The 19,101-nt window shown below is 30.3% G+C and overlaps 1 protein-coding gene across 1 annotated transcript in view; it reads right to left on the bottom strand.

Annotated features, from left to right (window-relative positions):
• Positions 1-2,536: 2,536 nt before the first annotated feature.
• LOC132949210 (orexin receptor type 2-like) overlaps positions 2,537-19,101 on the bottom strand; it is a 177,501-nt gene continuing 160,936 nt past the window's right edge. The window contains exons 7-8 of the mRNA XM_061019974.1: positions 8,526-8,638; positions 2,537-3,861 (exon numbers count right to left, since the gene is read on the bottom strand). Of these exons, the coding sequence (XP_060875957.1) occupies positions 3,686-3,861; positions 8,526-8,638 (289 nt within the window). The 3' untranslated portion in view covers positions 2,537-3,685. The remainder of the gene's footprint in view (positions 3,862-8,525; positions 8,639-19,101) is intronic.

Raw genomic sequence — 19,101 nt, 5'->3', positions numbered from 1 at the left:
AAAATATCAACATTATATTATATTAATCATACAATATATTATATTACACGTCTATAATCGTGACAACTCGTAACTATTCGACCACCGTCGGTAATCGGTATTCGGTAAAGACTCGATGTCGGTATACCCTGATGGGGACCATTTTGTAGTTGGTAACTTTGAACTGAATGTACCGATGAAACGAACGTGGAACGATAAATGTACTCGTTTCTACTCGTTCCACCGATGTAATCGTTGCATTGTACCGAACACAGCAGTAACGACCCACCACTAGTAATTACTACCATCGATGAGTTATTACATTTAGGTAAACCGAAAAACAAAGATATTGAAATACACCAAGCACTGCGTATCTAATAAAGACGCTGTGTGCCAATACGACGTCGTTCAGCACCCGGACGGGGGATTTGGTTTTGCGTAAAAGGGAGAGGAGTACAAACATTTTTAGTGAGGGTTCAAATGGGTACAAAAAATTGAGATATGTTAGGAGGGGTTTGTCGATTTATGGGTGCCAAGACGACGCACATCATATAATGGTTTTAGAAAAATATACATTTGACGGGTCACCTGAGAAACTAATTAATACGTATGATTGTATGGAAGATCATCTATAACAGAAAATTGCGAGGGCATGGATAAAAATGTTAATCGATTAGAAAAACGCGTTCATCGCGAGGTCGGTAAGGCGAGCGGAACTATTATGCAATATAAAATAACGGTTACCCGGACACGAGTATGGACGGGAATCATACTATACTAATGGTATAGAAAACCGTACAGACATATAATAATAACGTCTGTTATATTTGTCCGGTAAAAATATTGCATTATCACTATATTACCGGCTTGCTTGCACATTTTACATCATTGTGTTACAATAGTATATTATTTAATTGTTTAGTATGTTAGTTAGTACTTGGTTATCTATTATTTATAAATATGTTTGGGTCTGTCGGCTAGTCAAATAATGTACAACATGACGTCAACATTAAATTATTGTTATCATGGTTTCGGGGTAGGTAGGTATTGTATATTATTACAATCACACCACGGCGGTGGTGGCAGGCAGCAGTGAATTGTATACTTATGTATTATATTATATTATATTAAACTCGGGAGATGAATTAATTAATAATACTGCATTATTGTAGGTACTTTAGTCCAAGGACCAACATGCTGAAACGAATGGAGGAATTTGCAGGACGTTAGGTTGTTTTGTTTGTTTTGAAAAATATGAAACGACTTTCTGTCCTTTTTATAATCTATATAAATCACGAATTCTAGGAGAAAAATTATTATAATTACCCTACAGTATTAAATAAAAAAAAAGCCAGAACATTTAATTTCGCATTGTTGCACTGGAGGGATATGATATTTTTTCTAGGGGTGGACATTTTACATTCATGCAAAAATACCAGTGGGGACCAGGGGGACAAGTTGGGATACCACCATAAATCAAAAAACGTAGTAAATAAACCAATACACCTATAGAAAAGCGGTAAGTGAACACCCGTGTCACTTAGTATACATTTCTATGCAACAATAAAATATTACAAATAATATTATATGGCACATAGTTTTGAAAATGTTGACGCGGCAGCAATATTATATTCATAAATAGCTAGGTGTAATTATGTCTTCGTTTATCATATATTCGATTCGATTATTACATGACTTAAATTAAACAGGTACGGTACAATACCGTTGACTATAATAATATTATACTATAGCTATAACTTATTAGGCGCCGCCGTACGTAGAATGTAAATGTATAATATTATATTATAATTAAGTCAACCCGTCACGCGAGCGTAATATTTATAACGAATGAAACGTTCAAACAGGTGTCGGCAATATTATACAAGACGTGTCTGCTTTTCCAACACGACTTAGTACTAACAAGCTGTTCAATAATTATACACGGTGTTTCCCATAATGGTCTTCTGATCGAAACGGCGTCAGTAAAAATCATATTGGATACTGTGTTTCTCGGGAAACACTGAACCTACCACGGGCTACCAGTGCCGTGCTAACTGGCGCCTCGGGGAAATAATATTTTGCGTCCCTATTAAACATACATGTTTACAGATTTGCCGCCCTTTAAAATGTTTCAATATTTTACACCCTAGGGAACATTTCCCCCCTCCCTTACCTTGGCACGGAAAGCTAACCTGGTACCCGTACATACTTACATTAATCGTCAACCGATATAGGTACGCAACATCTAAGCAATATAATATTACACAATGCCACATGGTATTTGACCGGTTATATACGTCGTGGTTAATATATTATAATGGATAGAAATATATTATTACGACTGCTGAAGTGTTGAACTCGAGCGTTTGTAATTAACCTCCCTCGCGTATCACCGTATAGGTACATTGTAATATTCTATGATTTCTGTTGAGTTATACTGCATCATAAAATGTAATATTATAATGTATGACATTGCCATCTGTGAGGTGGTTCTGAAAATTGTAGCCAATATCGCAAATTATTATTATAATAATAAGAAAAAAAAATGAAACATACAGTTAATTTAATATTATGTATTATGAAATACAAAATAATATAATATACTAACTATTATAATATATACATACCTACGCGTTATACAATAATAAATTAATAATCAACACACTATGAATAAACGTGAAAAGAATATCGTATAGTATATTAGTATATTATACTTCTATTGTATAGGTAGTATTAAAGTATAATCATAACAATATAATATATAGTATTGAAAGTATATACATGGTAATTCACCGAGCATGTTCGTCCTACTGTTTTATGCATAATCCAGTTATTCAAATATGAGTTTTGCAATGTCTAAATAATATACTTATAAATACCACATTTTCGAATTGTTGATATTTTTGGTACTACTTAAGAAGTCTCCTGTAAGGATAACATAAAAATTTAAAAAAAAAAATCATATACTAAATAATTTACAGTAAAAATTGGGGGGGTTCTCATTTTAAAAACAGAAATTTGTATCACCACAGAACACTATCGTTATAAGTAGTACAAAAATCTCAAGAGTTTGAACACATAGTCGTAAAGTAGCTGGTACGTATATTAAAATGTTCCAAAAATCAGATTTTGACAAATTTATTGTTAAGCGGAAAAATGGGGGTGATTTTGTTCGGTGAATCACCCTGTATGTAGTATAGAAAAACTCAAATATATTAAAAACGTTATATTTGAAATCGTGGCAGAAGACCTGAATAAAATGTAAATACATATATTATATATATATGCGTTGTATTCTCTAGGAAACAGCCGTCAGACTTTTGTCAAGGGGATAGGTATACATTTAGGGGGAGGGGGAATGATAGTAGACCGCCGGACACGTACGACTGATATATATTATATTATATCGATAATTCCTAGTGCACTCGCCAGCACGTATTTTTTTTTTCTATGCACACGTATATAGAAACTCGTCGTCATATATAATATATAAATGGGCCTAAGTTGACCCCAAATCGTATTTTTATATATAATATATATGTTTACACACACACAAACACACATACCTACAATATATTATATATCGCCGAAGCCAAAATAAGAAGACGAAAAAAAATTTTAAAAAATAGGTTGCCTCCGAGCGATAATAATGATATTATTATGTATAGTCTCGTCTCCGTCGTGTCACCATTATATAGTATTATATTCACTGAATGTCTTCAGGCGTCAGTCCGAAGCTCACGTTGTCTGCCTTCATCGTGGTCATCGTGAAACGGCAAATGTACGTGCCACTCCGGGACGTGTGTGCTCCCCGGCGCAGGCGATTCTGTCTGTTCGAGCCCCAGCAGAGGAACAACCGTTTGAATTCGTTACGGTACTTGCCTGAAAAATGGAAAACCCGATGATTAGTATACGACAGTTTATTATTATTTTCTTATCGGTTATAATTATTTGGATTCAGTTCTGGGGCGGCAGCACCGTCTCGTCCAATAGCCATCATCTACTCTCCTCGCCACCTATATTATGATACCACGGAATGTGGCCTCCCAGGACCGTACGAGACCTCGGAATATATTTTATTATTATAATATACAGAGTGATCCATTTAATGCAAGACAATTATTATTCCGAAAAGTTTTAACTTTTTTTTTTTTGGAAATGTTGAAAATATACTATGATGAAATTTACAAATAATTTATTTACACTTAAAATGTTCGTATTTTTTTTTCTTTGCCACACTTTTATTTAATACGAATAATTTTTAAAAAATCGTTTTTATTTTTTATTTCCATTCAATAGTTTTCGAGGTAAATAGGTAACCATGCCAAAACACAATAACAGCAGGGGAGCTTTCTGTGTGTGTTTACACTTGCCTTTATTATTTCATGATCAATCGCCTTTATATAGATATATAGTCTTACCACGTTCGGAAATTTACCAAGAGCTAAAATGCCCGGGATTGGTAAAATTATAATTAATAAACACATCCTGCCTATGAGTAAAAAGTTCTTATTACTTAATAAAGTTTTTACAAAATACCTAGTTTTTAATAATAATAATAATATGAGAAATAACATAGATTAATTAATAGATTAAACATTTAAATAAATATATATTTAACATATTAAGTCAATAATTACTACAAGGTTCATATAAAATTAATAAAAACTGTAAAAATAGTACCTAATATTAGTCAAAATATAATCATAATCAATAATTACCACATGTAAGTCATATATAATTAATAAAAATCGTAAAATAGAAATGATTAACGATTGTCGTCTGATAGGTACGATTGTTCGAACATTTTGTAATAATTTCCAAATACTATAACACGCCACGTAGCGAACAGTACTGGTCGAAACGCTTAGTTTAAAAATATGTATTTTATACGGGCGGAATTTACATGTACCTTTTTTTACTCGGATTTTTTCGCGGGCGAAATTTACCATAGATCTTCTTTTTACCTGTTCACATCGGGTGGAATTTACAATTCCCCGTTTTTTTTACTCGGGACTCAACTTACCGCTTTAAAAATGTATCCAAATTATCGCGGATCCAATTTACCTAGCCCAAAAATGTCTTGAATCGAATTACACTAAAACCGAAATACACCGATTAACGCAGTATTTTATATCAACTGTTCATTTTTTCCCGAGCCAAGTCGGATTAAACGTGTAGTATATCATATAATATTATATATTATATCCTCATTTCGTATCGCAACATATGCTCATGTGCACGTGAAAAGGCAATCCACCTATTTATAATGTTATAATTGTTTGGCTGAACGATTAAAAACACTTAAAATGTATAAAAATTGAATGCGTACCCAAAAATCTGATAGATTAAGAATGAATTTACGCGCAACGTTGCCATATCCTTAAATTGACTACCAAGCGATTTAGCACGTTGCATTTTTTTTTTAAACAGAAAATGCTTAGTATAACGAAAAATAATAATAATATATACTGTTAAAATAAGTCATTATAAATATATATATTATTATATAAAATAATCAAAATGTGTAATAAAAATGTTCAGTCATAGATCATATTCATAAATTATAATAATTAAAATCTTATAAAAAATACGGCTGTATAAATAATAAATTGTATTAAGCTACTTAATATATTATGTCCATTTCTGGATATTCTTTGCCTATAATATTCTAAATATTTTAATATATTAACCGAATCTTGTATCACTAATTATAATATTTATTTTTTAATGTTAACCATTTCGTCTTTTTATTTTTTTTAGAAATTCTCTTTTTTTACTATTTGTTCTACCTTTGCTTATTACCTCTCAAAACGCATCTTCGACAACTTCATGGCTTAAAAATTGTGGAACAAAAATCGACTTGAGTCATTTTTCTAGGTCTTTAAACTTTTTATATACGTATTTCGAAGTTTATTTTCACTATTTATCTAGACCAGTAGGTACTAAATATCATACTCAATCGTTCTATAAATTATCAAATAGGTACCTAACCTATGGCAATTTTGGAAAAAATATAAATTGAGCGTTCTCAATCGAATTACTTAAAATTCTGTTCGCAATCGTATTTTACCGAATATAACGGCCACTCACCGTGTTGAACAGGTGCAGTTTATATTTTGTGTACTTCGCTTATATCTACAGTATAAACTGAACTCGGTACTATTTCGTATTATACAGAAAATATTTAGTGGTTCACTGTGTTTATCAGTTTTTCAGTGTTTGTAAACCTTAAAATGTTATAGCGGGGTGGGTGGTCCACCCTGCACCACACTGTATATATATGTTACTCAACTGATCAAGTACCTATATAATATTGTCCCTGTTGAAATAATATTTTAAAGCATAAGATTTTAACAATACTATTTATATAACGTATAAAGGAACATTATACAAATTTACGAACCCGTTAAATAACTTGTCATATATTATTATAATATAATTTTGTAGATAGGTACTGGTATCAGTTAGGATTTAATGGGTAATTTTTAAACAAAGTTTTTTTTTTTAATTTGAGAGTTATGGTAGTATAAATGTACTAAATCTTAATGATTAAATAATAAATATATATTAATTGATATAATACTATAATATGTCGTTGAAAAAATTATGAATGTATTTGTTTTATTTAATTTTTGAGGTGGCACCAGCTATATTCTCGTATGACAGCTGGCTGTACTGATCATACAACTTTGAACTGCCTATTTTTGTAGCTTCATAATATCAAAAAGCACCCACCATCCTTGAATCACTTTATGGTCCACTACTATGGTAGGTATATATTTAGTGTTTTATATATCGTCGGCTTCCTACCAAAACTCGATAACGGCAAAATAGTAATTGTTCAGTAAACGACTTTGAAGTTTTTAAAAAAGAACATTTTTGGTCTCAACCCCTAAAAATCTTTAATTTTTAAGATATTTACATAGTTTTTTTTTTTAATAAAATCTGCTTGTATTACTGCATTAAAATATATTGGATTTTTTTCGAAATATTTAATATAACACTGTTTTTTTATTGGTAAAGTATTGTATGTAAATATTTTAACCGTTAATGAGTTTTCTGAATATGAAAATGATTTTTACTATTTGTTTTGGCTGGAAGAAATCTATATCGGTTTAATATTAAATATTTTGCTTATTGGACATAGTCAGATTATCATCATTAGAATTGTACTTATGTCAATTATCAAATTATTTGCTTAAGTGTGAATTTTTTTTATTATTAACACAATTATTGTTGTGTTTATCATGATAAATAAAAATGGAATAAATTATTAATAGATATGTTTTATCTTAAAATTATTGTCATAATAACATATCTCATAAATTAGAAAAAATACAAAATACAAAATTATATAAAAAGAAAATAACAAATACATTTATGTAAGTGATTTACAACTTTAAAGAAATTGCAACTTATGTATAAAATAATTATAAAAATAATTTCCAAGACCTTTTAATAACTTTAATGTACGACTTTAAACATAATGACATCAATACTCAGTAGTGAAAATAATTATTAGTGGTTAATAGTATAAAATAATAATAATATTACTCTTACAAAAGTAACAAATTTAAGTGCAAACCAGGAAGTACAATCTTTTATTTATAGTGCAAACCAACATAGGCGCAATTTGGGTTAAATGTATGGGGGTGCTAGATGTATGTCGGTGAAAGTGATCAGTGGGGGGCTTTGCCCCTCATATCCCCTACATTCATACAACTTAATTTTATACACCTTCGCATTGATCTTAATATAAACAATTACTTATAGCATAATAGACTTTTTATCTATATTATTATTCTGATAAGTACCTATGTATTATGATTATGAAAATTATAAGGTTTTAGAAATAAATGTATTCAAATATCTATGGCATAATATTATAGTCAACAACAATTTGGGGGGCTAATATGAATTTTGGGGGTGCTAAGCACCTGGTGTTTATCACAATTATATTGGGGGGTTAATCATAGACTTAAAAGGTCTGTATAAGGGTTTAACAGTTCTATACCAGTATACCACACGTCTACCAGTCATTCTGTGATTTTACATTTTTATTTTTACCGATAGTGAATTTTGGCTCTCAATATTTCATTGATCTTGTTTATGCCAAAACTCACTAAACCATTAATGACTTTTAACACTTTATATTTATGTCCTTCGCCGTTAGTGAAAATAAGAAACTGTAAGTTTGTGACAGGTTAGAGTAGGAATCTCACTTAAGACGCCTCTTTCAAATTTTTTGAAAATAATGTTTAACACTAGATAGCGCCATTATCTCAAAATAGTGAAATATGCCGTTACCTAGTTTTGGCAGGAAGCCGACGATATATTGTAGATTTAGTTTTAATAAAAAAAAAGGTATCCATTTCAAAATGTAAAACCAGTACAGGTATTAAAAGTAGGTTTCCGTTGGAAAATCGAAAGTAATAAATAAATAAAAGACAAAAAAAAACATATTATCCATTTCCAATTACATGAACTGTTATAAACTATTTTTTTTAAAAATAATTTTTTTTTTGTTCAAGAATTCAACTTACCGCTCATGAAATTGTATATCAACGGGTTCACTGCGCTGTTGGCGTAGCACAGCCAATGACTTAAATTTGAAACTAGAGCTGTTGCCTGCGACTGTTGAATGCCCACCGTAAATCTATTAATCGACAGAAATACGTTTGTTGTAAATTATTATTTATTATGATATAAGCTTAATGCCTGTACTATGCTATCAAATAGTTATCATATTTTTTGTATTAACTAAATACGTATATAGCGAGTATATTATATTTTATAAATGGTAATTTAAAGAATAGTATTGTTAGTTAACACCAGAAAATATATCTGCATATATGTATTTGTACTAATACTATAGCTATACACATGTATACAGTTAAATAATACGTTTATTATATTATAAAAATTAAAAATTGAGTTGACTTTAAAAAAAATATGAACCATGTAATTTTACCCAGGTGCTCAGGTAAAATTACATACACATGTTTGTATAGGCAACCATACTATGGTAAAAAAAGAAATTTTTAAAATTCATTGTATAATTTCAACTAGCTGTGCAGTATTTTAATTATAACAACTGAACACCAATATATATTATTATATAGTATTAAAGTCACATAGTTAAATAACATTAAACAGTAAATAACAAAGCTTAATAAATGTATACTAGGTATTGGTATGTAACTTTGCTATAAGAAATACAAATTTCATTTAAGTTTTTTAATGCAACTAGATATACAATCTTAAGTATGACAAAATTTAAAATCTAAAAATGAAATATTTAGATTGGAAAAAAAATGTGTAGGTAATAAGTATATCACACAAAATACAATTTTGTATACCAATTTTGTTTTAAGGTTAGAGCTAACATAATCATACATAAGGGGTTATAAACATGGGCTAAGATAGGTCAGGTAACCTTGTTATTAGACATGTAAGACATGTAATTGAAGAGTCCTAGGATTTTAAATATCAGTATTTCTTATCGAAATATCAAAGTGTCATATTGCCCTATAGTATTTCATATTAAGCCAGTCTATCCTAACGGTAACAACTTAATTTTCATATTATATTATGACTTTTTTAAATAAATATCTTATATCAAAGCAATTCACATTAAATGTACGTAAATGTATACAGAATACAGATTCACCGAACATCCGTCTTATTAAAATAAATATCACGAAAATAATGTTTCTTTGATAAATATATTGTAGTAACTAATAGTTATGTATTATTGTATTGTATTATAAATAACCGTGTCACTACTCACCAATATTGGTAGGTACTACTCGTAAATCGTATATTATGTAATATTTTTATCACACGTCAAAAAATATAATTAATAACATTTACTATATTATCAACTATTAAACTATGTATTATTTTCGGTATCGTCATAGATATTTAAAACATACCTTACATTCTTATTCTTATATATTTGTATTTATAAAATTATATACAATTGAGCATTAGTAACTCGGATTTCAAGAGGAATAAAAATAAACTCGATTTATGCATTTTGGAGTTATTAGTATACCTCAAACACAAGTTACAATACAACTAAAAACACTTCAAGTGGTAGAACAAATCCGAGGTTCGAGTTATCGAAACTTGACTGTATAGTTCTACTACTTGGGTTTGATTTAAATCCAAATAAACGATTTATCAAAACTGTAATACACCATTTATTTCGTAGTTATCGTACCTAATGCATTCGAACATAAGTGTTATTTAAATTATGCATTGCAAACTAATTCAATACGCACCTACGATAAAACATTAAAATATTACAGAGTTACAATTATAAGTCTGAATTTGGAATTGTTAAGTGATTTGTATTTTTTTAAATTTTTTAAGAAATTAGCAGTTTGTAGTTGATTATTAATGATTATAATAATGATTACAGTGGCACCCTTCACTATTGGTAATATTTGACTATATTATGAAAATCGTTAATGCAAAACATATTTTTTCTATTTTCATAAATTATATATTACACATCGTTGATCGTTACATCGAATCGACTTATCGAACGACTGGTAACTATTGCTTTTCATCTAAACACGCCCTTTTTGTGTGGGATTTAAAAGTGGGATATAAATACACAATTGTGTTAAACCATATTGTGTTTTTCACCGTATTATTTCCTTCAAGAAAATCTAATTCCATTTTTAATGTAAAAGTACCATTTCCGATGTAAACAATATACAGCAAGTATAAATCCAATGCATAATGCACTAATGTGTTACAAATCTGGTATATTAAAACTTTCTAGACTGAGTATTTAAGATGTTATAGGTCAGGGACATTGGGTGTATATAATATATTATATAGTTTTACTGTCCAGAAGTAAAATAAAACTAAGGAATTGATGCAGGGGATACTATAAAAAAAGCAAAGTAATCTCGAAATCAAGGGTCCTCACTAGATTCTGAACTCTTAAGCCCCAGGACGGTTGTCGTCGTTTATATCCCAAATGGGCAGTAATCTATATAATTCCAATCTGCGGCCCCAAAAATATTTGCTTACCAGTTACCAAACACAACAATATAATTATTGCTGCAATGGCTACCTACCTATATCTTACAATTAATATTAAATTAGAATAATATTAAAACAAAATATATCAGCAAAATTTGACACTAAATCGTATACAATATACTAAAAGTATACCTAAATATCGAGTCTTAGACGTGTTATTGTTACTTGACATATTATTAATTTTTTTCTTACCAGACACCAGTCAATCGTTGTGCCATAATAGAGTTGTCGTATGTTATACAAATTTTACAAAGAAATAGTGAAATATACATCATAAAATATAGGTATAAGACGTATGTGCGGTAAAAAAAGGTAAGTTAAGCTATTTCAATGGAATTTTAATGAAAAATACACGCAAAGCATAATATTAAATATGTATCAATGTCATGTAATAATACTACTTATTATTATATATCGTAACACATGGTTTCTTATTATGTAACTATGTAAGAGTAATTTATTAATTTTTGTCACACGATGACATGATTTTTTAATATTTTATAGGTCTTGGCACATTCATGATGTACACACGCACATCAACATTGGACGAGCCCTTACAATAATGTGTTGCACACGTTTTTCTGAAAAAGACCAATTTCGTGTTAATATATATTATAATATTGAATTTTCTTCTCCCTGCTCTTACCGAAAACAAAACGCACATCGGCAGCATTTAATCTCGGATTAACTCAACGGCGTACATGCATGTGTACATAAAAAAAAAGCTCCAGTGGGCGGGGGAAACGACGTCATGCGAAATAAAAACACTCATCATCATCTAACCAATCATTACACGCAGTAAAATAGCGTCGTTTTATAACCGTCCTGAATATTTTATTCGTCGTTTTTATTAGTCGTATAATAATATATTAAGTCAATGGGCTCGTCAAATCGAAATGTCGTCGCTATAATTCTTCGACCTCACCACCGACCCTCCTTTTCACAGACCCCGTCAAGAGTTATGTCACGCGAGCTACAGCGTAAGTATATGTACATAACAGTTTATGTATATATGTATAACACACGCACCCATCATAATGTATACTTTTATAGACATAAGTACATAACACATATATTATTATACATATATCAATATATGTATATAATATATACGCAATAAAGGGTATAACTACAACAACAACAACAACAACAAAAATCATGTGGTGGAGTATTATCGTATGGTACGCTATCGCACGGTGTCCATGGACAATGGACATGTGTGTGAGTATGTTGGAGGGGGGGGGGGGAGAAAAGTGTTCCAAACCCACCCGTAGAAAGTTTTATTTTGAGGCTCGAATTTTTTCGCGGGTATCATAGTACACCTATCGTAAGAACAAAGGTGTACTATAATTGTAAGCTCAAAAAAATTTCAAACATTTAAATAGTGCGGGCTGGGCATATCCGAATATTGTACGTACGGTGTCCAATAAAGTATGCACCGTATGCATGTGTGATGAGTATATTGTATATACGATGACTGTCCGCACGATATAATTTCGAGATTGAAATGTGTAAGATACTAAGATCGCAACGGGTGGAGAGAATGCGAGGGATGGCCGAATCGCGTGTTTTTCCACGCTGGACGTGAAATGAATAGATTCGATGAAGGATTTTAAAGGGAGTTTATTCCCCCCCCCTACCCTAAATGAAAAATAAAAACTATTAAATAGTATCATTCTAGATAAAAAAAAATAAAATAATTGATACAATTTTATTTTACTAACAACGGTTACCCCTCAAAGGAACAGGTGGTCTAAATATTAATAGGTACGTTCCCAATGCAAAACGTAATGTATTATTAATTCTATATCATAGATACATAGTTGGAAGTTTGCACGGATCACGTTGGGTATAATAGGCTTTTAATTAATATCCGGTTTTAGATTTCACAAAGTGGAATCCCTTCGCCTCTCTAATAATTATTATTCTTAATGCCCGATTGTCCCAGTTTTCTTTGCCTCAATCCTGCCGACCACGTACATTAAACGTCTGAACCCTGCACCCTCGCTCGCTCACGCCAAACACCGAAACTGGCATAATGTTATATATATGGCACTCGCCATTGATCTGTTCATAGGACGGGGTGGATATTCGCAGACGTTTCCGCTCCATATTATAACAATAATGTCCTGCTGCCGTTGTTGACGGGAAATTAACCGAATTAAATTGGCAAAATGAAATTAATTATATGCGTATAAATATATACTATTATATCCATTAGCGCGTTATATACACACTCTCTAATATATGCCGAAATTCGCCAGGTTGGTCTTCCCGCTATTTAACCATTTCAGACAATACTGAAATATAATAACATAAACATATTCAACATAATATTAAACACTATACGCACCCATTTTGAAATCGTTCTACCACCGCGACACCACGACACCACGACAACATAAACATTTATGGAAAAAAAAATCATGGGTGCACCTTAAAATTTGAATCAATAACTTCAGTTAACGAAATCACAATATTGAATATATACCTATATTTTATCGTTTACCTAACTATATATGATAATATTATGTAATGGAATGTTATTGAATTTTAAAAATCAATCACTGTTAGTATCGTCACAAGTAAGTACCTACATATAGGTGAAGGTATCTAAATCGACTTTTTTGATGGCGAAATTCGATTACGTGGTCCAACAGGATCACGGGAAATCGAGTTTTCGGCCGGCCATTTTTCCACCGGGTAAAATATTAAGAGTCCGGTCCAAGTTGATTGTTGGTCTGTCGATAACAGCAACAAATTATGTCAAATGCGCATACCTACTGCAGCCGTATAATACTTGATACACTTATAGGTATAAACCTACAGCATATATGCTTTTACGTAAATCGTTTTTATCCCTCGATAATACGACCACACGCGCCCACAATAAAGCAGGTATACTTAAATATAAATTTATTTATGAACGAAAACGGTGACTTTGAATCTGAATTGAAATGCAATGCACAACGATAACATTAATGGACATCTTGACAATGTTGACATACATTTTCAGAGTGTGAAAGTACACTACTCGAGCGGTCTCTTATATTATAATCTTTACGAAAAACGGAAAATTGGTGGGAAAAACGGACAGTAATGAATTTTGTCCATACCATTATGAAGTGATGATGCTAACTATTGTTTTTTTATTTATTTGTCATAAGTCATATATGAAATAAATTTAAAAATTGAAGTTCTCATAAAATATTCCCAGTAAGATTAACATATAAATCAAATATTATATTATTATAATGATGTATAATATCATTTTCATTCTTTATGTAGATGTTAGCTTATAGAACAAAATAAAGATTATATTATATTTCAGCTTATATAGTTACGTGATAACTGTTTTTTTATGTTTTGTATACATTATAATATTATAGGTACCTATACGTATTACTACTAACTGAAAATATAATTGAATGTATCAGATAAAATGTTTATATTTCATATTATAATGCTTCGAATGCTCAAATAATAATAGTATATAATATTAGGGCTAGGATGTATATGCATTTGTGTGTATTTTTTCCCTTAAGTCCAAATTTATTGGTTGTAAGACATGTTCACGATTTGGCTTATTCTTGATTAAATAGAACCATTTTTACATATTTTTGCATATTTGGAACATAATGCATAGTATAATTGCATATTTTATAGATTTTTGAGAATCTAGATAATTTTGTTGATTTTAAACTTTAATTTTTTAATTTTTATAATATTGTTAATTTTAAAGGGTATTTATTTAAAGAACGTCTATAATTATTGGGTTATTGGTCTAATTGTCGTAAATATACTAAATATATTATATAATCTCATCTTGGTCGGACGATAGATACAATTACCTTCCCAGGTACCTAGTTCAAGTGTACAACATTTAAATACAAGCAAGCATACAAAAAATATTAATTTAAAAGCTAAATCTAAACAGTCATTCATCAAAAATACATTAGAAAACCAAAATAAACAATAAAATTTTCCTCTAGGTTTATGTCAAGCAATGTTAGAATCTGATATACATTTATGGAAATTAAATCATCCATCGTTTAAAAATGTTTAGGAAAATATACTGGGAAATGTGTTCCTGACCCGTCTACAATTCGCATAATTTATTTTTCTACATTTTATAAAAATACTATTTCTTGTATTCGTTCGAAAATTGGTGATGGGTTGATTTGGGTTTCAATAGATAAGACATCGGACGTTGACAGTCGATATATTTGTCATAATTGGTCTTCTCCACGAAGAAAATTATTTTAAGCCGTATCTATAAATGTGTGAAGAACTCGAAAAATATGATTTCCAAACTATTATTGGTAAAATAATTGAAAAATTTGTTTTTGCATATTTTACAATTTTGTATGTATATTATTTTACAATTCACTACTCAGCCGTTTTTTGCACATCATAACTTAGTAAACTACTATACAACTGGTTCCCAAACTTTATATGTTACCACGCATTTTGAACAATTTTTAAATGTTGTGTCTTACAAGTTACATCATATATCATACTATAATATACTACATCATATTATACCTACTAATGATCCACTTTTTTGCTTCATTTTTGATCCTTACCATAATTTTTAGTACGGCAGCGTATTGTTGTCATACCAACGTCACTGGTATACTCGTAATCGTCGTGGATGATGATAAAACAATTCAATAACCACATGGGAATTAAACTGCATTTATACCCAAAGTAATAAATGTACAATATAGTTACATGGGAAATATTGTATCATTTAGGTACTGGCATTATGATATATTATATATATACATGATATATTTTATTTTTATATATTATTATAATATTATATTTTATAGTTATCTAAATATCTAATATTAAATATTTTATACTACAAACAATGAATATACATTTTTTCAAAACGTTTCGTGACCCACTAAATGTATAATTACAACCAACTTTTGGGACTTGACGTGTTTCGAACATTGTTTTAAATTGATTTATAAAACAAATTTATGTATCTTCATTTTTTTTTAATTTTGAATAACTAATTTCCATTGATTAAATAAAATTATGAATAAATTATATATAATATATTGACACAGTACCACAACAAATGTACAAAACGCCCATAATATCTGAGAACCTATTTATTTAAAATACCTATTTATTTTATTATCAACAATTATCGTTTTATTCGAAATATTTCCGTTGAATTTTTTACATTATTGTATACCATTTACTAACCATCGCAAATCGTTTAAAACGATCCTGGCAGCGGTCGATGTTAAAATGACATACAAAACAAACACTAATCTCAACCATATATATACCTATACAATTTTTCTTACAAATAGTCTTAAATCTGTAAAAAAAAATGGTAAGGAACATTTTTTTTCCAAAGTTTGGCGGGATTTACTATTAAAACATGCAGGACTCGATTAGTAGTGTATTTTAAATTTTACAGGATTCAGTTCGTTGTACATAGTTTTATTGGGACTCAATTCATATGAATCCGAATGCTACCTACCATTTCAATTCCGATTCTTTGTGCCCGGCTATTTCCTTCGTTCGTTCGTATATAAATATATAATATATTGTATACAGCTAGTCGCCGTTACCTTGGAGACGTTAGTATATAACAATATTTAATCCCTACAGCGCGTATTGGTCTTTTGTTTTGTCAACAAATCGTTTTAAGCCCCGAGCGTGCACAAAAGCCAAACTTTATCACTCGTGCAGCGTATAGTGCAAGTCAGCGTACGATTCTCCCGTGAGGAAAAAAACAACATACATGCCAAATAAATGCTTACAAAGCACACCTTTATGAGTATTGTATCACACCTAATATATTATAATGTTATGCAAATACTATTATCGCGGTGCTGTGTGTCGGTTTTTTTGGTCAAAATATCGGAAGAGTTATAAATTATATTATAAGATATAGATAGAGCTGCGTCCGTCTTGCGTACATATAATTTTACATATGGACCTATATGCGGAATTTATCGCCTTACCGGTGAAATGTATGTAAAATAAGAAAAGAGTAAGAAGTAAGGGGAGTTGGTATGTATTTTAACTTAAATAGGAGGCCAGACATGGTCAAAAGCTTGAGCAACATCGAAGAACACTATTGGGTAGTAGGTAATTTTTTTTCTAATGTGAAGCAGATGCAATCAATATTAATCGATGTAACCATGGATAGTTGAAAGGGAGTTACGGAATCCTTATTGAGTGTCAGATAGTGTCTGTTCTTAGTTGATAATGTGAATCATGCGTTTGTGAAGACGTTAGAATTTGAGAAAAATGGTAGTAATTACTATGAGCTGATAGGGCGATATGAGAAAGAATTTTCAACTGGTTTATCAAGTTTAGGAAATAAGACAATAACTATGTAAGTAACAATAAGTTTCCATTGTAATATGAAGTAAGAGAGACTGCGTATATTTGAGTATATTATGTATGTGAGACTGTGCGAGGGTTAATGTAATTTTCAGGAAGTTGAAGTGCTATTTCAGTAATAATTAAATCAAAGCAAGGAGGGTCTTATGTGTGTTTAATGTTTATCAATATTTTTTTTTCATTTTTATTTCATATCCCTAATAATTATTGTTTATCGGGAAACCTTAAAATAATATTGTGCAAGTACGGAATGTATAGTCGTATACTCGTATAAACTCGCAATCATATAAAATCCGAACATATTATATTCTAAGACTAAATTATATATTATATATATTAGTGCCTAAGTGAAAGTTATTACTCTATTACTCGATTCATCGGTAAAATAAACAACTGTAAAATGTATGTAAATTTACGTTTACCCGTACAATATTAACCGAGTAAATTTACCGAACTCACATTTCCATACCTTTAATGTACATGTTTATTGTCTTCGTGGCAAACACGTGCCGATTTACAGTGGAGGCAAGACGCGATCCGATCAAATTCAAAATAATTAATGGGTGATTTGCATAAAACTCCCCATGATTTGCATACTCACGTCCCACAGTACATATACGTACAATATATCATAATAAACAGTACGTATACGTACAGTATAACATAATATACAGTACGTAATACATACAATATAACATAATATAATCACGAAAATTGCCACAGCCCTCGTGAGAAAAGCGTCACACAGATCGCGTCGTGTGGTAGGTATAGACTATTATAGGTAGCAGGTACATTCAGCTATGAATAATAATATGTCATTATTAAGAAATTAACATTAACGAAAATATGTTCACAATCGTTTACATTCTGTCACATTCTACTTACAGTCCTACAGTTTTTTCCCTAATCGACGGTATTCACTTCTAGTCGATGGCCATTTGTAACACACGTAGATAACTATCAATATCGGATAACATCATCACGATGTCTGCCACACTTATTATTATTGGTATCTATTGATTTATGATACTGCATGTGTAACGATATTTGTGAATACCAATTACAAATACTACAAAACTATATTATTATAATGCTAATATTTGTAAATAATAATTTATTTGGCACTTTAACTACATAAAAAATGTATATAATATTATGCCTTTATGGTGTATACGAAATCATTAAATCGATTACCATTGGTTGCCATTTTATACATAGTCGGCAATCACCCTGTAAACGTGTATGATGGATTCAGTATGTTGATGTACCTATAATATACCATAATATAATTTTACAATTTAATTTAAGTTAAGCGTACCTATACTCTATTTATAATAAGAAAGGTACTGAGCGGCCGACTTGTGCGCGTGGCTTAATTCCGAATGCCGAACCATGTGGTTGACTTGGTGGGAGAAGCATCAGCTGACCGCCGCCGGATGAAAAACAGTTGCCACCCGGTACCTTTCTTATTCTGAATATAATATAATAATAATATACAGATACTACATTTTAAACATAATTTTGAACTAATGGACTTAGATGCTAATGTTATTTGAAATTTGAATTAATAAAAATATATATATATATATTATATAAGTATATTATAGTGTCACTAATTTTAAGATTTTTTTGGTTGAATTGCGTTCTATGGACATTGAACATTTGGACACGAAACTATAC

This window comes from Metopolophium dirhodum, chromosome 7, assembly GCF_019925205.1.
Source record: "Metopolophium dirhodum isolate CAU chromosome 7, ASM1992520v1, whole genome shotgun sequence".
Lineage (NCBI taxonomy): Eukaryota > Metazoa > Arthropoda > Insecta > Hemiptera > Aphididae > Metopolophium > Metopolophium dirhodum.
Note: the sequence above shows the minus strand (reverse complement) of the source record. Positions and strands in the feature narration are given on the sequence as shown.